At 61.2% G+C, this 24,721-nt stretch overlaps 2 protein-coding genes across 5 annotated transcripts; one reads left to right on the top strand and one right to left on the bottom strand.

The window, feature by feature from the left end:
- The first annotated feature begins 479 nt into the window (after positions 1 to 479).
- Positions 480 to 21,325, top strand: SMTN (smoothelin). 4 transcript variants are annotated; one of them, XM_041003775.1, is made up of 21 exons: positions 480 to 614; positions 2,230 to 2,359; positions 6,153 to 6,301; positions 7,002 to 7,095; positions 7,204 to 7,282; positions 7,369 to 7,466; positions 8,148 to 8,468; positions 8,568 to 8,640; positions 9,218 to 9,289; positions 9,392 to 9,907; positions 10,101 to 10,276; positions 12,169 to 12,261; positions 13,207 to 13,359; positions 13,466 to 13,541; positions 14,568 to 14,732; positions 14,843 to 14,905; positions 15,097 to 15,169; positions 16,103 to 16,276; positions 16,453 to 16,570; positions 16,921 to 17,072; positions 20,995 to 21,325. In XM_041003775.1, the coding sequence occupies exons 2-21, from the start codon at positions 2,309 to 2,311 to the stop codon at positions 21,143 to 21,145; spliced, it is 2,847 nt and encodes a 948-aa protein (XP_040859709.1). In that variant the 5' UTR covers positions 480 to 614; positions 2,230 to 2,308; the 3' UTR covers positions 21,146 to 21,325. The 4 variants fall into 4 exon arrangements, with proteins under 4 accessions (XP_040859709.1, XP_040859710.1, XP_040859707.1 ...); XM_041003776.1 differs by lacking the exon at positions 12,169 to 12,261 and adding an exon at positions 18,164 to 18,328 and having other exon boundaries at positions 20,995 to 21,083; XM_041003773.1 differs by lacking the exons at positions 480 to 614; positions 12,169 to 12,261 and adding an exon at positions 18,164 to 18,232 and having other exon boundaries at positions 2,234 to 2,359.
- An 84-nt stretch (positions 21,326 to 21,409) lies between these two features.
- On the bottom strand, positions 21,410 to 23,869 carry SELENOM (selenoprotein M). Its single transcript, XM_041003777.1, has 5 exons — positions 23,657 to 23,869; positions 22,470 to 22,505; positions 22,250 to 22,284; positions 21,861 to 21,939; positions 21,410 to 21,772 (listed from the first exon to the last, which is right to left on the bottom strand). The coding sequence occupies exons 1-5, from the start codon at positions 23,807 to 23,809 to the stop codon at positions 21,602 to 21,604; spliced, it is 474 nt and encodes a 157-aa protein (XP_040859711.1). The 5' UTR covers positions 23,810 to 23,869; the 3' UTR covers positions 21,410 to 21,601.
- Positions 23,870 to 24,721: the final 852 nt, after the last annotated feature.

Raw genomic sequence — 24,721 nt, 5'->3', positions numbered from 1 at the left:
GAGGTGACTCAGCCCAGGTACCCCGAAAGCAGCCTGGAGGCGGCGACTGACGGGAGGAGGTGGAGCCGAGGGAGGGGACGTGGTCTGAGGAACAAAGAGGAGGGCGGGGAGGGGCCGTCCCGAGGCTCCGGGTCTCGTGCGACCCCAGGCCACTTACCTCGGCGCGGGGCGCCCCCTCGGACTTTACCTCAGGGTCCGCGTCCACACGACCCTCCCCAGACCGCCGCAGCGCCCCCGACAGACTCCCAAGCCCCTACACGGTCCCTGGGTCCTAGGAGGGGCGGGCCCTTCCCCCTCTTGCGTGGGAGTGGTCAGGCCCTTCCCCCTCTTGCGTGGGAGTGGCCATTAAATTGAATTTCCCCAATGAGGACCGAGGATGGGCGGGACTCGGGCGAGAATTGGCGGCGGCTGCGGAGCGGGGCGGAGCTCACGGGCCTGGCTGGCGAGACTGGCCGGGCAGTCCTCGCACAGCGCGAGGGGACGGTTGCTGAGCGGGGCCGGGCTCCGGGTCGTGGCGCCCGCCTCCCGCCCGACCGGGTCTCATTAACCCGCATCTGGCTTGTCCGGAGGGAACTCACCCGAAGCCGCGCGGGACGGGCGGGACGGACGGAGAGGTGAGTGTGCGGACCCCGGGGCGCGGGTCCCGTGGGTAGAACCCCGATATCTCTATCCCGGGTTCTAGAACGCTTACCGCTGGAAGCTCCCGCCCTTGTCGGCAGCTCATAGCCGAGAAGGGCCGTGTGCGAGAACGCCTACCGGCCTCCTCGGAAGCCGCCGGTGTAGGGGGTGATGGAGGACAAATATCCCAAGAGGAGACTCCTGAGACCACCCGTAACCTCCAGCGACGTCAGACCCAGTTGACAGGGAGCCTTGGGGCTGGAGGGGGGTGTGGTGGAATCTCCGAGAAGAGAATGGGCACACAGATGCCCTGCTTCCCAGGAGAGACCCTAGCTCAGAGAGAACAGGATGGGGGTGCCCACTGAGTGACACTCCTGGAGAGAAGGGGGCCATTCCAGGCAGGTTAGGTAGGAATGGGAACAAGGACCCAAACCACACGGGGTCATAGGGGAGGTGGGCACCTGACTGATCCTACCAGGATGGGACAAGCAAGTAATGACTTGACCTGGCTAGGTCAGACAAACCCCAATTATGTGGCTAGGAACCCACCTCCGACTCCAGGGATCCATTCTCTGGATGGGGTAACCCTCCAGCCAGGTGACTGTAAGGGGTAAGGGATGCCTGAGGAATGAATCAACGGGATAGGAGGAAGACAGAAGAGGGGAAACCCTGGAGCTACCTCAGTCACCGCACATCCAGGAGACGCTTAGCATGTGCCCTCAACGGCCAGCGGAGAGAGGAAGAAGGAAGGAAGGAGACAGCAGTGCTGGGCGGCTCGGTCAACAGTTAGGGCTCCAGTTGGAGGGGAGCGAGGGAAGTGTCCCAGGCTCTCCTGGAACTTGGGAGGTGAGGACAGCTTCAGAAATTGGAGGTAACCAAGATTTAGGCTTTAAGGCAGTTCCCGCCCTCTGAGTCTCTGGGAGCACCACCTGGGAACAAATCCCTGATCCTCTCAGTTGGCTTCAAGTCCAGGGTCGACTTCCACTGCGCCTTCCGGCTATGGAGTCACTGAATGGCTGTTGGGATGACAGGAGACCCTGGGTGTCTGGGACACCTGGCTTCTTGGGGTCAGGACAGTTGGTATCCGGGAGCAGGCAAGGAAGGGAAGTTTGGGGGGGGGGGCAGGTGGGGGAGGAAGGAAACAAGGGCTGACTCTAAGACCTGGAAGATGCCATGTCCCTCCAATAGCTGAGTGGTAAAAGTGGCAGTAAGGACTTTGGTAGGAGCTCAGCTGGCAGCCAGAGGCTTTTCGCTTTGCGCAGTGGGTGGGGGCAGGGCAGGCCCTGGGATGGATGGGTGGGTGGGGCAGGAAACTCTGGAGACTGGTGTGCACCCCCTGGTGGTGAGCACGGTGGGTGGCCCTGGCTGGACCCCTCCCTGGAGGTTGTCAATCCAGGTCCCAGCCCTTGAACAGGATTGAAGGGCTAGACCACATAGCAAACTCCAGCTGGCAAGCTAGGCATCAGGAACTCAATTCGGTTTTGCATCCAACCATCCCGAGCTAGTGGCCACCTCCCAGCCAGGCTAGGAGAGCAAATTTGAGACAACGATACATGCTGATGGGTCAGAGAAGGAAGTCCGGGTGCCTGGCTTCATGCCTGTCTCCTGCAGGGTCCCGTCCCCCGGAGCTGGGATCAGGTGCCACAGGATCTTCTCAGGAGGAGACGGACAGAGCAAAGGGGCCAGTGAGATGGCGGACGAAGCCTTAGCCGGATTGGATGAGGGAGCCCTCCGGAAGCTGGTAAGCACCCCCGTTGGCAGGTTTGCGGGTAAGGGCTATCCCAATACAGGGGCCGGCCCATCCAGGCTAACTCTGCACTGGCAGAGGGAACCGGGAACAGGGCCAGGCCTGTTCCGTGTGGCCGATGCCCAGGCCCCCATGGCATGTGCTGTCCAGGTCAGGTGCCGATGCCCAGTGGCTCCCCCCATCCCCCTGACACTGGCACCACCTGTTTAAACAGTAACTGCGGTGGGGATACGCCCATGTGCAGCCACAGGTGTGGGGTGGCTGGCTCTGTTTCTCCCAAGCAGCAGATTGGGCAGCGCGCTCAGGCCTGGCAGCTGGCCAGGCGGTAATGGTGGCGGGATGATTAATCACGCCAGTGGGTGACAAAGGTAGGCTGGACACACCAGCTCGTGCTCCACGGCTCTGAGAGCTGTGAAACCACAACCCAGAGAGGTGGGATCAGCTGCCCCAGGGCTCTATGGAGAACCAAGTGGGGAGGGCCAGTGCAGGGAGGGGCTGGAGGGGGAACCAAGAATCCTGACAAGGCCAGGCTGGGAGTAGGCACGAGAGACAGACTTCATAAGGTCCTTGTGGGTTCTGTGATTCGGAGTCATGTCTGTTGTCTCACCCTGGGTGTTGGTGTCTTTATCATCTGTGACATAGGGATACGGGGGATGCAAAAACAGTCACCAGGTCCTGGAGTTGGTGGGTAGGCCCTGAACTCGATCCTTTCCCATCAGCTTCTTCCACACTCATGACACCCACACACACATCCATGCATACAGAGAGAGGTACCCTGCTGACTTGGGGGAAGAGCTCCAGGCTGCCTCCCAGCCCCTGATCCTTGCTCCTTGGAAAGGCAGAAAGGAGGGATTGAATTAAAGATTTACTTTTCCTTAGCAGAGGGCAAGTAACCTCCCTCTCCGCCCTGCACCCTATTTCCAGTCCAGCCTAACCACTTGCAAAGGGCTCGCTGCAAGTTAGAAACGCGGGAGAGAGCCACAACCCTCAAAGCCAGGCTGGCTGTCCCTCCGCGATGTGTATAAGGGCTGTCCACACTTAGGCTCGGGGTTCTCCAGCCTCTGCTTCCTTCCCTCTCATGCCCGTCTGGGCACCGAGGTGGGGATTTCAGCGAAGAAGTTGCAGAGGTGGCTACAAGTGTTCCCCCCCCCCCCCCGCACCCCAACTCTCCAGTATCTCTAACTCTTCCCTGGGAAAGGACGCACGCGAGAGCACGCCTCCCCTCTGCCTCGGGACTGCGGGGCCACCCCAGGCGCTTCCCACCCTGCGGTCCTTCCCACCCCGCGGCCCCGCAGCTCCCACCGCCCGCAGCCCGCCGTGACTGCGCCTGAGCGCAGCTGAGGGTCCCGCCCCGCCGGCCTCGTGGCAGGAACGGGGAACGTCGCAAACCGGGCTCCTCCCCGCGGGGACGGGCCTTATAAGGCAAAGCTGGACCCGCGGCGGCCGTCCTGCATCCCAGCGTCGGGCTGGTTCTCGGGGACCCCCGGCCACGGCCCCCGAGGGCATCGGGGGACGTGCGCGCCCCGGCAAGGCCTCTGCGCCAGGTGCAAACAGGCCCCCTCCGCCTGGGTCCGGGTGCAAAATCGGGCTCCGACCCTTGCTGGCCGGAGAAAGAAGCTGCAGCCCTGTGGACCGCGGCTTCCTCTCGGCACACCGAGCAGGCGGAGGCGGGGTGTGTGTGTGTGTGTGTGTGTGTGTGTCGGGGGTGCTTCCTGTCGCCTCCCTCCTCGGCGCCTAGAGCCGGGCCGACCGGGTGCGGGCGGTTCCGGAGCCTGCGGACCTTCAGTGCCCCCTAGCGAGTCTTCGTTGCACTGCCGGGGGCTCCCCCAGAGGAGATTTGGGGATGGGGACTTGGAAACTGGGACCTAGGGACCCTCTGATGTGCTGCTGATGGGGCAGAAACGCCCTGAGACCCAGCCCCCTAGGGATGAGGAAGCACCCTCTTTCCTCCCGGGAGAGTTTCCCTGGGCCGTTTCGGAAACGGGCCCCATCCCCTTCCCCTTCCACCCTGGTGGACAATGGCCCTTTGTACTTCCTTCCCTCCCTCCACAGCATTCCCCTCCACCTACACACACACACACACACACGCACACGCACACACACGTGCGCACACGCACATACAGATTGGCAGCGCCTGAGCGAGTGGGGAACAGCAGGACACAGGGAGTGCCCAAAAGGGGAGGGTCTTGGCAGGGGAGGGATGAGTGGAATGACGTGGGTGGTGTCCCCAGCCCGCTTTCTGACCGCGCCCCCCAACTTTGGGAGGGGGGCAGACATCAGAGGGAGGCTCCCATTTTCTAAACAGGGTGGTCAGGAGCCCAGAGCATTGGCATTGAGGACCCTCAGGGCCTCTGCCCTCTGCATGGGCTGGACCAGCCGTCCCACACACCCATACACACAGAACCCAGTGCAGATCTGTCTTCAGTCTAGGGCGCGGTTCTTAGAGAGACCCGGTTCAAATTCTAACTCAAGGAGTTTGGGGCAGGAGCAACTGCATCCTCCCGGGTCAGATGGGCCCTGATCCAGGTCTGACACACACAGTCTCCATACACCTGACCGATGCCCTCTCCTGGGTTAGCAGCAAGCAGGAAATAGGGGCTTGTTTGGGGGCAGGGGTAAACTGATGATGTCAGTGCAGGATGATGTCACTGCAGGACCCCCCCCCCAAAGTCCCTACTGCTGTCCCTATTCACTGCCCTGAAGCAGACGCCATTGTCACACCTGCCTTGAGAAAACCAAGACCCAGACAGGCTCAGGTTCAGCCACCAGCTGGGGGTTCTAGCCTGAGCTGTAGGGGTGGGAGGGTCCTCCCCTAGGTCCTGAGGAATGTGGAGCTTGGGAGAGGACTCTGTTCTCCCCACCCAGGTCTAACCCCCTCCTCTCACCGCCACGCAAATCTCCCACGCCAGGACAGGGTGGGGTCCAGTTTCTGTGAAAGCTCTGTCTCTGACTCCCCCCACCCCTGCCACCTGGCTGTCCTGCTAAGCAGGAAGGAATGTTGGGGGGGAGGGGAGGCCAACCAGAAAGGAATAGAAGGTTCCTCAGCCCTTCCACCTGGCTGCTTTTGGAGGGAGTAACCCAACCTTTAATGGTAGCCACCCCACACTACAGGGTTATGTCTGCCCCCAACCTCAGGGTCCCTGGGCCCATCCATCTTCTAGAGGACAGAGGCTCCAGGAGGGGTGGGGAGCAGGGCTGTATCAGGGAGAGGTGTGCACAGCACCAGGATGGGCTGACTCATCCCAGGGAAAGTGGTACCCGGAGCTGTGTGTGGTTGGACCAACAGCCACTGGGAACCTCCCTGCTGGGGACACCCTCTCTAGTACTTTGGATAAGCCCCTGGTACCAGTTATCCAAGGGATTGGTCTCCCAGTCTGAGCCCTGGCTCCTTTCCTGGTGCCCAGAGAGGAAGACAATAGCTCCAGCCAAACAGGGAGCTAGAATTCCTAGGCTCCTGCCTCAGTTTCCCCACATGTGGCTTCCTGGGAATTAAGGACAGGCTGTGAGTCCATTTGCTGGCTGCCTGCGGAAAGCAAGTGCTCTGTGAACTCCCATGCACAGTGGACACCGCAGAAACCCTGCTACATTGAGTTGTATCCCCCCTCCCACACCTCGGAGACCCCAGAGTAGGCGAGCAGGCACGTGAAGGGCTTGTGGGGGCAGAAGGGAATTGAGACAGGCCATTCATTGTGCCCCAGGGAGAGCCGTGGGTGGCCGGTGCCAGCCCTCTGCCCCTGGCAGCCAAAAATGACCTGCCCCTCGCCCCCGCCTGCCCACCGCCCTTCAGCTGGAGGTCACAGCAGATCTGGCCGAGCGGCGGCGGATTCGATCAGCTATCCGAGAGCTGCAGCGGCAGGAGCTGGAGCGCGAGGAGGAAGCCCTGGCATCCAAGCGTTTCCGGGCTGAGCGGCAGGACAACAAGGAGAACTGGTTGCAGTGAGTGGTGGAGAGTTGGGCGTGCAGAGGAGGGAAGGGGGAACACTCAGCAGGTGTGGGTACCTGTGCTGGCTGGAAGAGCAGATACGCACTCTGGGAGGCAGAGCAGATGATGGCTCAAGTCCTTGAGTCCCTTCCTCCTGCATGAGACACCCAGCCCGAATTCCTGGCTCTTCACCATTCACAGCCCTGTGGAGAGTGAACCAGCAGATTGCCCTCTCTATTTCTGTGTCAAATTAAATGGGAAAAAAAAAGTATTTTTTTAAGAGCTCATGGAAACATGGACTTCAAATTTACTTTGGTGCAAAAAAAAAAAAAATCTCTGCATAGTTTTTTTATTTTTCCATGAGAGATATCTTTCTCTGAATTTTTTAAAGAACCTAAGATCTGTGGATTTCCAAAATTTTGGCACCTAAACTTCTCTTTCAATTCCATTTCCCACAAATCTGAAAAATTACCCTCCTGTGCGCATACTTTTGGAGTATTTCTGGGTAAAGACTTTGGGCCGATCATAATTACCCTGGCCATGCCAGTGCAGGCGGCATCCGTGCCCACGTTCATTGGCATATGCGCACTGCTCTGCGCCCTGCCCCCCACCCCGGCTGTGGGGCCTGGGTACTGCATCTTGGCCCTTACCCTGAGCCCACATCTCCTGCGCCCTGGTCCCAGGGTGGGGGTCATAGTCGTGATGTCTCTGCAGCTCTCAACAGCGGGAAGCTGAGCAGCGGGCTACCCTGGCACGGCTGGCAGGACAGCTGGAGTCCATGAATGACGTGGAGGAGCTGACCACGCTGGTGAGGCTGCGGGCAGGGGCAGCAGCCGGGGAGGGAGGGATGTGTGTGAGAGTAGGGGAGAGGTCTGGGATGCCACAGCCCCACATCTCACCTTGTCTCCCCCGACAGCTGCGCAGTGCTGCCGAATACGAAGAACGCAAGCTGATCCGAGCCGCCATCCGCCGCGTCCGGGCTCAGGAGATAGAGGGTGTGTGTGGCCTGGCCTTTCCCCTTTGCCCACCCCCTGCTACCTCCTGGAGGCCACTCACCTGCTATTTTCTCCTTGACTTCCAGCTGCCACCGTGGCTGGGAGGTTGTGCAGCGGGCGTCTCAACAAGGGCGCACGAGAAGACAGTGAGGGCCGGGCGGCACGCAGGCTGGAGCGGCGGGAGGTAGGGAGCATGGTTGGGCCGCTGGACCAGGTTCTCTCTTGGATACCACCAGCACAGAGCATGTCTGTGGTGTCCTTGCCAAGCTGGCCTCTGACTGGTCCCTTTAGCCATGTAGATACCTCCCACGTGCCTTCCTGTTCCCATCCCCCAGGAGCTCCCACCTTAACCCCTTGCCCCTCACCCTCCAGACACCACCCTCTCCATCCTTACCTTGACTTACGAAGGCCTGTACATCAGGGCCCAAGCTGCTTCGTGGGGCACCCTTCCCTGGGTCCTCTCTGAGGAGATCGGGAGTGCTGTCAGGCCATGCAGGTTCCCTACGTGGCCAGCAGAGGCCGCTGCCTCCCTAGTCTTAGCAGGCCCTCACCCTTGACTCCTTGACTAATGGGGCTGAAGCAGGACATCCAGGGATCCGTTAAATCCCTGGGAAAGGTCTCCTGCTACCTCCCTCACCACAACCCCCAGCACTGGGTCCCATGTAAACCACCTTGGACTGGGGAGCAGCTTAGAGGCTGTCCCTAGGGTGCTGGTGCCCGTGCAGGTGTGTCCCCAGGAAGCCGTGCCCAGCCCTTGTGTTTTGCATGCCCTGCCCTGGGCACCTGCCTGCCTGCTCCACAAAAGGTAAGGGCAGCCTTGGCAGTCTGGGCAGACTTGATCAGATCCTTCATGGGTCCCCCGCAGGTGCCAGAGCAAGAGGAACAGCAGACAGCAGAGGTCCTCGAGCCAACCCCAACCCCAGAGGTCAGCAACCAGGATGTGACCACAGTAACACTCCTGCTGAGGGCCCCTGGTGGGGGCAGCCCCAGCTCACCTGCCTCACCGGATAGCTCCCCCACCCCTGTCTCTCCCGAGCCTCCACCAGAGCCTGCTGGAGCCCAGGGTTCCCCTGCTGAGGCTCCCAGCAGCCCCAAGCCACCTGCCAGTCCCCCCAGGACCACCGCCAGCCCTGAACCCCGGAAGTCACCAGTCCCTCCCGGCACAGAGAGACAGGTGGTCAACCAGGTGAGTCTGGCTGAGGGGCAGGGATGCCCCATAAATGAGGTCCTGGGTGTAGGTGTCAGGCTCCAATCATGCTGTGTCTTTCCCTCCTCTTTCCTGCAGCTCCTGCCAGGCCTTGCAGAACCCCCTGCAGCCCAGGACTCCCCCAGAGGCCCCTCCAACACCAAGAGAGCAGGTGAGGGTCCCAGCAGAGACAGCACAGGTGCCTGCCCCCAGCCTCCCCTCCCCTGCCTGCACAGTGGGCTCTTATACTTGGCAGGTCCAGCCTGCCAGGGGCAGTCCCTAATGCCCCCCCCCACACACACCCACCCCCCATATACACACATACACACTGCCTCTGGGGTGTCCCCGCCCCTGACCAAGCCTACCCCCCGCTGCCACTGTGGCCAGAGGCCTCCCCGCAGCCTTTCAAGGCAACAGGCCGCAGACACATTCTTCTGCCCAATAAGGGAGTGCATCCATCTCCATGCTGGAGCTGTGGGCAGCACTGGCCAGGGTTGGGGGGGTTGGGGAGAGTTGGCCCCCATCCTCAATCGGCAGGAAGCATCCTGCACCCCTTCTCTAGTTCAAACCTAGCCCTCGCCCCCGGGAGTGTCCAAGTCATGTTGGGGTCAGTGCCGGAGAGGTAGGTGGGGCTGCGAGCACAGATGCAGCCGAATAAAAGGCCAGAACCATGGGAGCTACAGAAGTAGGAAGGTCTCCCTCTCCCACCCATACCCACTCTCCTTCTTCTCTTCCCTCCCCTGCACTAGACCTGGCTGCACCCCGACCCTGCCAACGCTCCCTGTCCGTACTCAGCCCCCGCCAGCCAACCCAGAACCGAGGTAACCGCCTGTCCTCACCCGCCCCTCCCCCATCACCCTCCAGGCTTGGGGCAGTCCTTGTCCCACCTACCCAGCCACTGACAGTGCTCCTGTCCCTTCCAGAGCCCACCCTCCTCACCCCCGGAACTTCTCCGTTCCAGCGGGCTGGCTCAGTGCGGGACCGCGTCCGCAAGTTCACCTCCGATTCTCCCACAGCTGCCAGACTCCAGGACGGCCCACCCCGGGCTGCCCTTGGGCCCCAGACCCCTGCAAAACTCCTGGGCCCCTCCCTCATCAGCACCACCCCTGCCTCCTCCTCCAACCGCTCCTCCTCCTCCTCCTCTTCCACCTCCCGATTCAGCAAGGAGCAAGGAGGAATAGCCCGGCCCCTGGCCCAGCTTCAAAGCTGCCCCCGAGAGGAGGGCCCGCAGGGGCGGGGCTTGGCCGCCAGGTCCCTTGAAAACAGAGCAGGGGGGCCCGTGGCCTCCCCAGAAGAGCCCAGTGCCCCGCTGCCTGTGGCTGTCGGCACCACTGAGCCGGGGGGCAGCATGAAGACCACGTTTACCATCGAGATCAAGGATGGCCGTGGCCAGGCTTCCACGGGCCGGGTCCTGCTGCCCACGGGCAACCAGAGGGCAGGTAGGCCTTCCCCTGTTGCTTTTCACTGATCGCAACCATCCAGGTGGGCATGTAGGACAAGGTACTGCAAGGCTGTCTCTCCCAAGGATGTGTTGGGAGCAGAAGGCAGGAAGAGGTGCCCTTGATTAACCGACCTTGCCTGGCACCACTCTGGCCCTGCCCGATCCTCACAGCAGTTCTTCTGCCCACCCAGAACTGACACTGGGGCTGCGGGCGCCCCCCACCCTGCTCAGCACCAGCAGTGGAGGCAAGAACACCATCACCCACATCAGCGGCCCTGCGGCCACCCTGACCCGGCTGGGCAGTGTCACTCATGTCACCAGCCTCAGCCATGCCTCCCCTGGTAACCGAGGAGGCTGCAGCATCAAGGTGAGAGCCCCTGTCCCACGCTACAACCCTCCATCCTTGTGCCCCCCAACATCAGCCTCACCATCTGACAATCTCACAGAGACCACTTAGCAGCTCAGGGTGTGGGGGAAGGGACCAGGAGTTTTTCTGCCGTACCTGCAGAGAAATGGAGGCTCAGAGAGGAGAGGAAGGGGGCTGCCCCTGGCCCACAGCTGGGGGGTGGGGTGGGCTCTAATGTGTCAGCCAACCAGGCATGCCAGAACCTTGACCTTCCTGTGAGAAGCTGATCCTATTTGATGCATCCCGAATGAGCAGATGGGGAAAACTGAGGTGCCCAGGGGGGTGGTAGGCATTTGGCCCCAGGCGGGTTTGGCCCCAGAACACCAGCCCCGAGGTATATCAGAGGTAATCCCCTCAATCCCTGATCAGCCCCCATCAGAGGATTGTGGATTAGCAGTATAGCATCTGCGTCAACCTCCGAATGGGGGGCAGGGGCTGGGCCACAGCTCTGATGAGGTGGGGGTGCCGATCAGAAGAGGCTGCAGGCTAGCAGGTGCCAGGCGGGGAATTGAATACCTTGCATCCTTCCATTATTCATTCCCAAGCCTGGGATCGACTGGCTGGGAGCTTGGCTAGGGAGAGAGAAGCCCCCTATTGGCTGGCCTGTCCCTGGCTGCTCCGATAATGATGTCTGTGCGGTGCTCCTGGGGAATGGAGGGAACTGTGGCAGAGGTGAGATGGCTGGAGCCAACTTTGGGCCTTCTCAGGGTGTCTAGCAAAAGGTGGTGTTGGGGGTTCAGAAAGCACCATAGCTGGCACAGAGTAGGGCCCTGCTGTTCTCTGCTGGGTGGGTGTGGGGCTCAGGAAGGGTATGGGGTGAGAGAGCAGCAGAGACCCTAGGGGTGGTAAGTGAGACCTGGGTCTGACACTACCCCTTGGCTTTAAACAAGGTGAGTTGCCTGTACTGCACTCACTCCGAGTCTCTGCTTAGATCCGAGCCCCTGGGGAGTGGTGGTGATGGGGGAATGGCAGGCTAGAGCACGTTTCTCTTGGGACCAAGATGCTGGTTACGGCAGCATCACAGCCACTGGCTCCGAGCCGCCAAGTCCCCTATCTGTGGATAGCATGAAGCCAGGGGGAGCCTGGCACACTGCATCCTCACAGCTAGTCTCCTTGGGGGAGCCCAGACTAGGCTCGTTCCCTGCTCCCTGCCTCAGCCTGCCTGCCTGTGGGGCGTGGAATCCTGCAGAACCCAAGCAGCTTTGCTCTGCAGCAGGTCTGTGATCCATGCAGGGCCAGGGCCAGGCTTTTGGCGATCCGCCTGCCTCCTGGACGGGCCACCCCTCCCCACTGCTGCTGCTCCCTCCACAGAGGAGCCCAGAATAGATTTCTATTTGGGCTGCAGTTCCAGCTGGCTGGGTGGTGGGCTGGGCGGCCTGCAGGGGCGGGGCGGGGCAGGCCTGCTGCCCTTGCCTTCGCCCTCGGACCAGCTGCAGAGGAGGCTACTGTCACTGCCAGCTAGAGGCACAGTAGCCCCTGCCACTTTCCCGCCCCAGTTAGAACCCCCTACTAGCACCATGCCAGGGGTCCCAGGGCCTGGGCCTGAGCTGGCCACAGCCCTGGAAGAGCGGTTGAGCCGGGCGTTGGAGGAGCTGCAGGCAGTGGCCGAGGCTGGGCGGGCAGCAGTGACCCAGGCCGCTCAGGTGGCTGTGACCACCGTGGAGCCAGTGGCCCGGGCTGCCGAAGAGCTGCGGGCAGAGACGGCGGCGCTGAGCCGGCGGCTGGACGCGCTGGGCAGGCAGGTGGAGGTGCTGAGCCTGCACCTGGGGGTCCCGCTGGTGGCTGATCTGGAACCGGACCTGGAGCCCAGCGAGCTGTTCCTGGCTGCAGCCGACCCGGAGGCCCTCTTCGAGGCGGCTGAGGATGCCGGGACCCCCGTGGCCCACCCACCTGCCTTCAGCACCCGCCGCCGCTCCTCCAGCGGCCCCTCCCGCAGCAGCAGCCTCGTAAGTCACTCGGAGAGCCAGTGGAAGAGTGTGGGGGGGGCGGTGTTTGGGGGTTTTCTTTTTTGCCTTTGCTGTGTGACCTTAGATGTTCCGTTACCTTCTCTGGGCCTCAGTTTAGCCTCTTTGTACACAGTACTGCAGCACTAATGCTCCAAGGCTGGGATGAGAGAGTACCAGGTCCCAGCCCCAAGGCACGCGTGGCAGCTGTCCCTGGCAGCCCCTGGCGTGACCCAGCCCCCAGCCACACCTCCTCACCCCTGTCCCACCCCAGCCCCGGAAGTGCCTCCTAAGACAGCTGCAGCTTCGACTCTAGCTTACCCTCCGGGCCAACACGGAGGCCCTGCTGGGAGGGGAGGGGCTGTGCTAGCTGTCTTGAGCTCTAGTCTGCGATGATGAGGGGATTTTGTGGGGTGGATGCTAGCTTCGGGCTAGAGCCCCAACCCCATCCTCAGGCTGGTTCCCAGCTGGGCAGAGACTGAGCTTGGGAGAGGTCTTGGCTTAGGGTTGTCCTAGGCAGACACCTAGTCAGGAGCCTACAGGCTCTGGTCCAGCCTGCTTGGCAAGAGAGGGTGGCATGTATCCTTCTGGACCGGGCACTGGTCCAAAGGAACCCAGGTCTAGTGAACTGGCAGGACTGAGTTGCTGGCAAACCTCCCGCCCACCCACCCACCAAAGGTTACATCACGCTTACAGAGGGGAAACTGAGCTGTCATGAGCCTCCATTGGTCCTTCTGTTCCATGGGGATAGCTGGAAACCAGCCCTAGTATGCACGCGGTGCCTCCTGTGGAACGCAGGTCCGACTTCCTGCTCCTGACAATTGTGCTCATGCGATGCTGGGCGCTTGACAACCTGACCGCATGCCAACACCACCATCCTTGGTCCCCCGGGATCTGTCCCACCACCCCTGCTTTAAAGTGTGGGCCCTCTCCTGTCCCATCCCCCAGATGGAGCCAGCGCCAGCTGAGCCTCCCTCGGTGGCCGTGGAAGCAGCCAATGGTGCAGAGCAGACCCGCGTGGATAAAGCAGCGGAGGGGCGGACCCCCCTGAGTGCCAAGGAGCTGGCGGCTATCGAGGATGAAGCTGTCCTGGACAAGATGGTGTGGCCCCAGGGGTGGGGGAGGGCCAGTGGGCGGGGACCAGCAGCCCACTCCCACTCTCCCTCAGCCCCCCGGGGTGGACAAGTGACCGTGGCTCTGTCTGCAGCTGGATCAGACCATGGACTATGAAGAACGGAAGCTCATCCGGGCGGCGCTGCGGGAACTCCGACAGAGAAAAAGAGGTAGAGAGCCATGGGCCCTACCCAGAGCCGGCCCCTGCTGTCCCCCCTGCTGCCTCCCTCACTCCAGGGACCCTGTGTGGACATCCCAGCTCAGTGGCTGCCCCATCCAGCTTTTCCCCTACCCGCAGCTGCTCCCCGGCCTCCTTCCCCTCTTGCATTCAGTGATTCCCTACCTTATTGCTTCTCCCCATGCTGACCACCTGAGGTGACTGCCCCAGCCAGCTTCTCGTTTGCTTCCTGGACCCCCTTCCTCCTTCCCCAGTTACTTCTGCCTGGATCCAGATACTGCTTTTCCCTGCTGCTTCTCTCTCTCTCTCTCCCCGCCCCACCCCAAGGCCAGCAATGGTCTCCCCACCAAGTTGCCCTGCCCTGCACACGGAGATTCTTTTCTCTTAGACTGTAGTTTCATTTGCTTTTCTAGATATTCTTCTTTGCTCCCTCTCTGAATGTAGCTGCCGCCTCCGGCACGCCGCTGATGGCCACACCTCTTCCTGTCCCTACCCACCCACTTCTGCTTTACTTAATCCTGCTCCCAGCTTCTCTCCCAACCACTTTCTCTGGATCAAATTCCCTCCACTTGCTTCTGCCCTGGATCTAGATTTTTTCCTTTCTTTTGCCCAAGGCCCACTGGATGGCCCACCTGACCCAGCTTCTCCCCTACACATAGCTACTCCTGCCTTAGTCCTAGATACTCCCTCATGACCCAGCTGCCCATTCCAATAGATGCTGCCTTCTTAGATCCCAATTAGCCCCATCATGTCAGCCATTCATGTTCCCAAGTTTTTGCCCAAGACCCTCACGTCCTTGCCATGCCTCGCCAAGTTCTCAGGGTTGGAGTGGGGCAGATCCTCCGGCCCCCTAACAGTTCCTAGAAAAAGGAGGCCTTGTCACTGGATGTCGTTTCTAACAAGCTGTCCCACCCTGTCCTGTGTGCCCGTGTGTCTGTGTGTGTATGCTGTGTGGGGCATTGGGTGGCCCTCCTGGGCATGCACGGGGCATCTCCCTACCACCACCACCCTGGCCCAGACCAGAGGGACAAGGAACGGGAACAGCGGCTGCAGGAGGCCCGGGCCCGGCCAGGGGAAGGCCGAGGCAACACAGCCACTGAGACCACCATGCGGCACAGCCAGCAGGCAGCCGATGGCTCAGCCGTAAGCACCGTGACCAAGACCGAGCGGCTCGTCCACTCCAGTAAGGCATGGGGCATAGGGTGGGGCTGTGTGCTCCCCACCCCAGAGCTCTGTGCCTCTCACACCCTCCTTCCTATCCCCTTCTTTCCCCCACCACCCTGACTCCTGCAGACGACGGCACCCGGACGGCCCGCACCACCACGGTGGAGTCAAGTTTTGTACGGCGCTCGGAGAGTAAGGCTGCCTGGCATGGCCCTGTCTGTGCCTACTCACTCACCTCCTCGGGTCTTCTTCAAGCTCTCTCTCTGGGTGTCTGCAGCTGCACCAGTGTCACTTTCTCTTCTCTCCCTGTGGCTGTCACCATACCACCATCTTCTGATGCCCAGGTGGGACCCTCACCCTATTACCTTTCCCCTCTCACGCAGATGGCAGTGGCAGCACTATGGTGCAAACCAAGACCTTCTCTTCCTCCTCCTCCTCCTCCAAGAAGATGGGCAGGTGAGCACGCAGACAGTTGCAGCCAGATGTCACACCTGTGTCTGTGCCACAGGGGACCCTCACTGCATGCATACCCATTCTGCAGAGGGGTTGACTGAGGGCCAGGGAGGGGTGCGGGGCAACTCAGGCTGCTGTGCTGGCTCCGTGACTTCACCCAATTCTCAGCCAAACCACAGGGAAGTGGATGCACAGGGAGGCTGGAGACTCACCCGCTCAGGGTCTCGTGGCTCTCAGAGGTGGCTGTGACTGCTGGTGGCATTACTGCCACGTCAGTGTCAGCAAACCATGGGTCCAGTCGCACAGCATCTTCACACCCATGAGGGACAGGTTCATGTTACAAAGGATGCCAGGAGTGGCAGAGGGTCGGGGTGAAATCGGGATGCAGGATGGGAAGCAGAGAGTCCTGGGCCCCCGAGCCAGAGGCCTGCCTCTTCTCTCCACGGTCCTCGAGAGCTTAGACAAGTCATTGCCCAGGCGGGCTTCTGTTTGCTCAGTTTTACTGGATAGGATAATGGTCTCTGTCTGCCTCCTCTTACGGAGTTTAAAATAAGACCCAGGCTCAACAGACAGGAGCTGTCATTATTATTATTCGCCTTAGTTGTTATGTTGGTTGTCATTTTCTTGGTGATAATGCATTAAATGAGCTCAGCTGTGACTTAACAATACAAAGAAACAACTCTGGGGGCAGGGGAAGCCAAGTTTGGCTCAGCGTCCTAGCGTTTGAGCCTCCATGTACCCTTGTATAAAATGGGCATAATGAAGACTGCCTCCTTCGATGTCTTGAGTGACTGGGTCATGGAGACCCGGAAGGGTAAGGGAGGAGGGGTCTGGCACACTACGAGGCCCCTTCCCTATTGAGCAGTGGCCCAGGCCAGAGAGCAGCCCCTTCCCCATCACCACCACCAGCCTCACAAATCGCCCCCGTCCTTGCAGCATCTTCGATCGCGAGGACCAAGCCAGCCCGCGGCCTGGCAGCCTTGCAGCGCTGGAGAAACGCCAGGCAGAGAAGAAAAAAGAGCTGATGAAGGCTCAGAGTCTGCCCAAGACCTCGGCATCCCAGGCGCGCAAGGCCATGATTGAGAAGCTGGAGAAGGAGGGCGGCACCGGGTGAGCGGCGCGTGGAGGCGGAGCCAAAGGCGGAGGGAGCGGGGCCAGAGGTGGGGTAGGGTGGGGAGGAGCGCCCTCCGGAGCCCTGGCAAAAACAGGGGTCCCACAGGCTTCGGCTGGGTGGACACCCACTGCTGCGGTCCTGTGACCAGTCCCGTCCCCCGTGCCCCACACAGCAGCCCTGGCACACCCCGTGCAGCCGTGCAGCGCTCCACCAGCTTCGGAGTCCCCAACGCCAACAGCATCAAGCAGATGCTGCTGGACTGGTGCAGAGCCAAAACCCGCGGCTACGAGGTGAGTCCTGAGCCCCAGCCCGGTGCCTCCCTTTCGGCTGAGCTCCTGGCTGGGATTGTGGAAAGCTTGTATCTGGAATGCTCCAGGGGACACGTGGCATTGGGTGGTGGGTACAGCCCCAGGCCAGTTGCTATGTGGGGGTAGGGGAGGAGGAGGAGGTGATGTATATATTTCTAGATCTCGGGCTTGGGTAGTGCTGGGCTTGGATCTCTGCAGTGGAGTTGCAGGCGGCACGTTCCCACTGTGCACCTGCACTGTGCCGCACTGCCCCCACCCCTGCGCCAAGGCCTCCTTCGGAGCCCTGCTGCCCTCCAGGGCCCCTACCAGCCCTTCTCCTGCCTCCTCCGCAGCACGTGGACATCCAGAATTTCTCTTCGAGCTGGAGCGACGGCATGGCCTTCTGTGCCTTGGTGCACAACTTCTTTCCCGAAGCCTTCGACTATGCTCAGCTCAGCCCCCAGAACCGACGCCAGAACTTCGAGGTGGCCTTTTCGTCCGCTGAGTAAGTGCCGTCCACCCCAGGCCTGCTGCCGGCAGGGGAGTGGGATGGTGCTGGTGATGGGGTGGGTGTTGGCTGGGCGCGTGGGCCAGGCACCTCTCGCTGCCCCAAGACCCAACCCTGGAGCTGGCCAGCCGCACTGTCAGTCAGCAGCTGAGAGGCCCCCCTACCCCCCAGTGAGCCCCTGAGTCCTCTTCCGCCCCTACCCACTCGCCGCGGAGTGTGCCAGGTGCCCGCCGGAACCAAGGAGCCGCGGGCCTGCCTACCAGCCGAGGCCCACCAGGTGGCCCTGTCCATATCCCCACCATCTTCCTAGCCCCACCCCCATCTCTCTCTCTCTCTCTCTCTCTCTCTCCTTCTACTCTTCTCCCACCACCATGATCACCACCAGAGCTTCCTGCTCCCACGGGATCCCGGCTGGAGATTCCAAAAGGAGGCTCCTGGCCCGGGCTCCGGGCCCGCCCAGCCTATATAGGCACCACTAGAGGCTTATATAGGACATCCGCAAGCCCTCCACTTTGGAATCGTTGCCCCGTCTGCTCACCTCACCCTCAGCACCCTTCTCCATCTGTCCCTACTGCCTTTCTCTGGTTTTTCTCCCCGACTTTACCAGCTCTCTTCCTCCTCCTCTTCCTCCTTCCCTTCCTCCCCCACCTCCTCTCACGCCTCCCTCACCCATCCCTACCCCCTCCTCCCCGGGGCACAGCCCTTCCCTCCAACCTTGGCGCCAACGCCATGGCCGCCCCCACCCCGCGACCCCGCTTGCCCCAAGAGTTCTCTGCACCTGCGACTGGTTTGGCCCCCACCCCTGTCTGCATTGCACACCATTAGTGATGGGTAGTGAGCGGCACGTCTGTGGGAGGGTGGGTGGGGGCGGGGCGGGGCATGCGGGGGACTGGCAGACTGCAGCACTGGAATGTAACTGAACTTATGTCTGTGTGTGTGTGTGTGCGTGTGTGTGTGTGTGTCTCTCTCTCTCCTCCTCCTCCTTTTCCCCACTCTCTTCTCTGCCTTTTTTCCCCTCTTCCCCCTACCCCAACTGGGCCCTGCCCCCCTCTTGCCCCTTCCCTCCCGGTCCCCCCACCCCTCCCCAGGACCCATGCGGACTGCCCGCAGCTCCTGGACACGGAGGACATGGTGCGGCTGCGAGAGCCCGACTGGAAGTGCGTGTACACGTACATCCAGGAGTTCTACCGCTGTCTGGTCCAGAAAGGGCTGGTAAAAACCAAAAAGTCCTAACCCCCTGCTGGGACCCCACGGTGAGGAATGCCCCCGCTTGCCTTCCCCCACCCCCATTTCACCCAGAATCTGCTGAGCAGGGTTTAGACAGCGGACCTGGGCAGCAGTTGGGAGTAGAAGGTGGAGAGCCTTAGAGAAGCCAGTGGTGCCAGGGAGGTGAGGTCTCCCTCCCCCAAACAGGCAGGGATGACCCAGGTGAGCAGGACCACCACGGAGGGACATGTCAGAAGCTGTGGGAACCAGGCTACTTTAAAAAAAAAAAGTGCAAGACCAAATTAAGCACACAAGATGGAGTCTGTGGCCAACCAGGCAGGAAAAGACTGCAGCCTGAATGTTGAGTATACAAGAAGGGGTCCCTGTCAGGAATTTCAGTTCCTCCTTCTGTTTTCCTAATGGGAGGGATAGGTCAGGTGAACATTCTAGAATATTCCTTGGATGAGACCTAGGACAACATGGGCAGTTGCAGCAGTTTAAGAGGTTCAAGGACAGGCTTCCTGACAAACATGATTTTGGACAAAGAGAGGGGGAGGCTGGAGATGCCACCCCAAATTTCCAGCTCAGGTACTGGGAGTTGTTGATGCCCACTGTCCCAAATGGGGAGCTCAGGAGCGGAGTCACTGCAACTGGAAGACATTTCTTCTGGCTGGGGGGAAGATGGAGTGGTCCTGGATCCCCAGGCTGCCTATGGCATCTCCTCTGTGATCCACTCATCTCAGGACCAGGGTGGAGCATGTAGACCCTGAGCTGCTTCTGGACACACAGCAACGTGGGCGGGTTGGGTCAGAGCTGGAGCCAGACCCTAGGACTACACGTGCCCCCATGACTACATGAGCCCCATGGCTCTTTTCCTTGCTTCATCTCTTTCCCCCTCCCTTATCACCAAAGGCATTAAAAATGAAGGTCCAGAGGGGAGCACAGAGAGTCAAGACAGTGGGGTGACAGAACTAGTAAGGAGGGGTATAACGTAGATGTCCCTCGGGGCCTGGAGCCATTGCAAGGCAGATAACACCCGTCATGTATACCCATAGACCCAGAAAAGTGGTGCAGGTGAGAGTAGAATGGGCTGGGTACTCTCTGCAGGTCATATATGGACTTAGGAGCTGCTTGCCTGAGCAGGCTGGCCTGTGGGAAGAGGGGGCCCAAGCTCCCATCTCTCTGGAAAGTGTGACTCAACCCCTGAGTTGCCCGGTGTTTGGCCTGTCACTGGGGCAGCCTGAGCCCTAAGCCCTGAGCCGTGAGCCCCAGTGTAAACAATGGCTTTATAAGGTCTCCAGGGAAGGTACGCAGCTGGGATGGGGAGGGAGTACCAGGTCCGGGGGAGGGGAGGGAGGCCGGGATTCCCGGGAAGATAGCCACAGTGGGAAGAGGCTTCAGAAAGAGATGCCTCTGCTCTGTGGTCAGCCGGGGCAACGGGCCCATTCCAGGGCAGGGGTGACCCCGAGGGGACCCAGCACACAGCAGCAACAGAGCCAGGAACCTCTCACTCATCCTGAGTGGCTCCAGGGTCATAAAGCACAGGATGATACCGCTGTTGTAAAGAGAAACAAACTGACTCACATAGCACAGGCTGCGGGCTTCCCATCCACAGCTGTTCAGGGTTTACAGCCCGAACTACAACAGCTTCACGGAGGCCCAGGCTTCTTCCTTAAAGGCAAGAAGATCCTCCCACCCCCCGGATCTGGGAGCGGTCCTGGCCTCTGGCACAGTGCAAGATGGGATGTGATCTCCAGGGTGGGGGTTGGGGCAGCGGGGGAGGTTGGGACAGGAGCAGTTTCCTGTCAAAGAAAACATTTGGCAATGCTGAGGAGGGGAAGGTGTGCACCCTCTGTGCCTGGCACAGCAGGTGGGAGAGAACCCCAAGAGAGATTTGGTTCCATGGGAGAAGGGGAGATGGAGCCAGCACTGGGGCTGGCAACAGTTTGTTAGCCACTTCCCACTTATCCCAACATGCAGAGGGGGGTTCCAAAGCTGGGCTTTTTAGGCCCCAGCCCTACACCTCCTGAAACAATTGACTATTCTGCTCTTTGACTCAGTTTCCCTATCTGGAAACTGAGCGTGGCACAGGGGAGCTAGTCTGGTACACTGGGACCCTCATCTGGCTCCCACTATGCTCTCTGCCCCAGCCAGGTACTGGTAAGGGTTAAAAGATCCATTCCCCCCCCCCAACACACACACACACACACACACCCCCTGGCTTCCATCCCCAGCAGTAGGGGGTGTTCTCTGGGGCCCGGAACTGGCAGATAGCATCAGGGGAGAAAAGATTTGGCAATGATGAAGCCCCCAGCTGAGCTGCCCTGCCCTGCAGCATGCCCGGGTGTCACTAGGCAGGAGGAGGCCCTCTAGGGAAACCGTGGGTTTGGAGCCAAGGTCTCCGCAAAGGAGAGACAGATTTGGAAGCTGCCCGCCTGTCAGCCTGCCAGGCATAGGGCATAGCTGGCTGCAAGGCCACCCTGCCTAGCCTGGCTCCCTACAAAGCTGCCTCCCCACCACCGGGCGGGCTCGGTGGGGGTGGGGTGAGGACTAGAGTTTCTGGCCTCCCCCCCCCCCCTCCGCCTCCAAGGCTTTTCCCCCATTGACTGAAGAGAGAGGCTGCGACATCTTAAAAAAAAAGATCCCGGGGCAGAGGGGCGCTGCGAGCGACCGCGCGGGCGCTGATAGCCGCGTGCCCGCGCCCCTCCCGCAGGATGCTGGTGGACTGCGTGCCCCTGGTGGAGGTGGAGGACATGATGATCATGGGCAAGAAGCCCGACCCCAAGTGCGTCTTCACCTACGTGCAGTCGCTCTACAACCACCTGCGGCGCCACGAGCTGCGCATGCGCGGCAAGAATGTCTAGACCGGCCCGGTTCGGTTCCCCCACACCCCCTGACGCGTGTTCGGGGCCAGCTGCCGCCCCCACCCTCCTGGCACCGTCCCCGCCCTCCGCCAGCTTCGCCCACCGCTGCCCTGTCTGTCGCGACACCCTCCCCCGCAAACACACGCAGCAGCGTTTTGATAAATTATTGGTTTTCAACGAGCCCGACGTTTCTCTCGACTCTCTTGGGGGGAGGAGTCGGGCAGGGTTTGAACATCGGGCAGCTCGGTGAGCCCCAGCTCACCACCTCACCGGCCGCTGCAAGGAAAGAGTCTTGAAACGCGGTCAAAAACAAAGGTTTAGTGGAACAGAGGGGACGAATCCCCTAACTCCATTCCTGCCGGTCCGGGGACAGGGTGTCGGCCCTCAGCAAGGGAGGGGGGCTCCCGGGATGCTGAGCGCTTCATTGTGTCACCGGGGTCCAGGCAGGGCGGCCCTCTAGAGGTCAGCGCGGTCTCTTGGAGCCCTTGGCGGTGCCTCGGGGGCCTTAGCAGGTGCCCACAGGTACTCGTCGGGCACCTGTGCGTCGGGCTCTTCCTTGCGGTAGAAGCCGAGCTCCTGCAGCAGCGCGTTGATCTCCTCGCGGGTCATCTCACTGAGCGGGATGCGCTGGGAGGGGGCGGCCGACGGGGCGAGGTCAGCGCGCCTGGTCACGCCTCCCGTCCCCCAGCCCCCTCCCTCCCCGCCGAGGCCTCACCTCCAGTTCTCGGTAGCGATGGCTCAGCAGCACGAGCTCGGGGTCGGCCCCGGGGAGGTGCTTCATCACCAGGTTGTGACTGCACAGCGTGTTCAGGCAGGAGAACGGGGGACATAGCAGTGGGGAGGGGGCGCCAGGGTCTGGCTGCCTCTTTTGCTGGGCGCTTGCCCAGCAGGAGGTGGGGCCCGGCTTGGGGCGTGGAAATTAGGGTTTGCAAGGTGTATGCCTTTCCTCCAGCCAGTGTCACTCTTCCCTCAGTCTCTGCTACCAACCCAGGTTGGAAACCTCAGAATCCTACCCATCAGCCTCCCTGTGATACAGAGGGGAAGGGGGGGTCTCCCAGGAGCCCCCCCCCCCACTTGCCCATCCCTGAAAATGGACAAGGATACTAGTATGGGATGTCCTGGTAGACGAAGGCCTTCACCTGGAGGAGGAAGCCAGAGCGTCAGGGGACAAGCCCCTCACCTCCAGGGACAGGTGGGAAAGCTGAAGCCCAGGGCTTCTCCCTCCCACCAACCCCCAAGTGCTTGCAGGAGTGGTGCCTGCTCCCCCAAGGGGCTAGGAGGGACAAAGGGGGTAGGGGCAAGGGGCGCCCTCCTTCCAACTCACCTCCTTGAGGCGGTTCAGCTGTCATCCTCCACAGGTCTGCAGAGTGCAACATGAGAAAGGCTGTATGTCTCCCTCCCCCCGCCCAGGCACAATAGAGGCCAGCCGTGTGCATGGTCTCAAAGTGGGGGCGGGGGGGGGATGGATGAAGGGTCCTCGTGTGCAGAAGGGTGAACTCAGGGCAGGTTGGGAGGATTCAGGCCAGAGGGAAGTGGCTGGGGTCTTGCCTGCAACCCCCCCCCCATCCCCGCCCCATGCACAGGAGATGGGGTCACCCAACTTCTGCTGTGCAGTCCAGTCCTGGGCCTGACCTTTGGCCTGTAGAACTTCTAGCTGAAGACAGACAGAAGTAGCTCTGAACAGCCGTGGGGCCTCCACCCGAGGCCATCTGGTCCCCGCGCCGCCCCACCCCGCCCCACCCTACCCCACCCCACTCCATGCATTGTTGGCCCTGCCAGCCACCTGCAGCCCAGCTCCACTGACCAGATGGTTACTTCCTTGACGTGGGAGAATGGAAGGCCCCACCCCTTCCATGCATATTCCCTTCGAGAAGGCCAGACCGCGGAAATACCCAGTCCAGACTTCCTTGGCTGACCAACCCACTTTAGTCGCGCCCCCCCCCCCCAAATAACACCTCAGGCTCTCAGGAAGGCAGTGATGGCTCAAAGCCAAGGGACCCTCAAGGCACTCTGTAAGTGAATTTCCTGAAATGCGACGGTTTGGGGGGTGGAGCGTTGGTACCCCTAGTTCTCAGCTTTCTTCCATGGCTCCTGTGTGGGGTGCTGGTAGGGGGCTCCCAGAAATTCTTTTCTCTCTTAGGGTAAAGAGAGAGCCTGTCGGGATCCCCAAGTCCTGGAGTGGGCCTGGGGCTGGGGTGAGGGCAAGGGTAGAAATTCCCTGGTGAAAGTGGGAGCGATAGCGGAGCGTCCTAGTCCCGGAAAAGGGGCTGACGTGTCTGGGCTGGATAGGGAGCTAGAGCAGGCTAGAGTTCCAGGCCGCAAGGCTGGGTATCCAGGCTTTGCACTAGGGGCTCCTGGGGCTGGGGACGTGGAAAGCCACAGGGAGAGGAGGGAGGGGGCCGGGCCTGGGGGGAGAAGGGCTGGGTGCGTGATCTTGGGGCGGCAGCAGGCGGGCGGCTCTCCCGGAGGCCACGCCGCCGTGATGCTTGGAGCTGGCGTCGGCGCACTCACCTCTACCCGCGCCCGGGCCAGGCCACGCAAACGGTCCCAATTCGGCCAGTAGGTCCTGGTGGTGGTGGCCGGGGCCACCAGCGCTGCAAGCAGCAGCAGCAGCAGCAGCGGCAGCGGCGGCGGCGGCGGGGGCAGAGAAGGCCGGGGGTGCATCGGGGACCCGGCGGAAGCTGCTCCACAAGCTGGAAGCGCACCACCACCCAGCCGCTGCGCCACGTCTGGACCCGCAGGCTGGCCCCGCCTCCGCTGGGGACCCCGCCCGGCCGGAGACCACGCCTCCGATCGCCCCCCTCAACCGGGCACCGGGTCACAGCCTCGGGCCTGGCGCGATCACCCTTGGAGGGGGTCCTCCTGGCTGCTGTGTGGTCCTCGGGCCTTGGATGCCCTCTGGGCACAGAGTGTCCACACTTTCTTCTGCCCAGCGAGAAAGCGGGGACGCTCCCGCAGGATGCAGCCGGATGTCAGGCCGCCAGAGGGTGCTGGCGGGACGCGCGCCTTCTCGGGGATGGACGCTTTACGCACACCGTGAGGACTGGGTTCACGCTCTGGAGAACAGTACCTGGTGCCGGGTCGGCCCTCCTCGGCAGCCACTTGCTCATCAAGGCCCCGGTGGACTCCACTGTGCAGACTCAGACATGCAAAAGGGAGGACTCGGACCCTGAGCCATCCCATTTCTCCAGACCAGAGATGACCGCAGCAGGATGTCACTTCATCAGCAGACCCCATCTGTCAATTCCACCAACCTTGGATGCAAAACATTCAGAAAGGCGCAGGCCTTGTGATGCGCCGGGTGAAGCCGCCAGAGATCGTTTAAAGTGTACAAGAGGATGGGCACATGTTCTGTGCAAATATGATGTCGCTTTATATGAAGGGACTCGAGCATGGTGGGGGTGGAGTATCCTGGAGTCCATTCCTCACCTGCACCCAAAAAAGATGCAACCAATGAGCTCTTCCTCACAAAATTGAGAAGTTTTTTTTATTTTATTTTATTTTTATTGGACAGTCAGATATTCACAGAGGAGGAGAGACAGAGAGGAAGATCTTCCGTCCGATGATTCACTCCCC

The sequence above is a fragment of the Ochotona curzoniae genome, unplaced genomic scaffold, assembly GCF_017591425.1.
Source record: "Ochotona curzoniae isolate NIBS_2020 unplaced genomic scaffold, NIBS_Ocur_1.0 scaffold_274, whole genome shotgun sequence".
Taxonomy (NCBI): Eukaryota; Metazoa; Chordata; class Mammalia; order Lagomorpha; family Ochotonidae; genus Ochotona; species Ochotona curzoniae.
The sequence above is the reverse complement of the archived record's forward strand: the minus strand, read 5'-3'. Positions and strand labels throughout refer to the sequence as shown.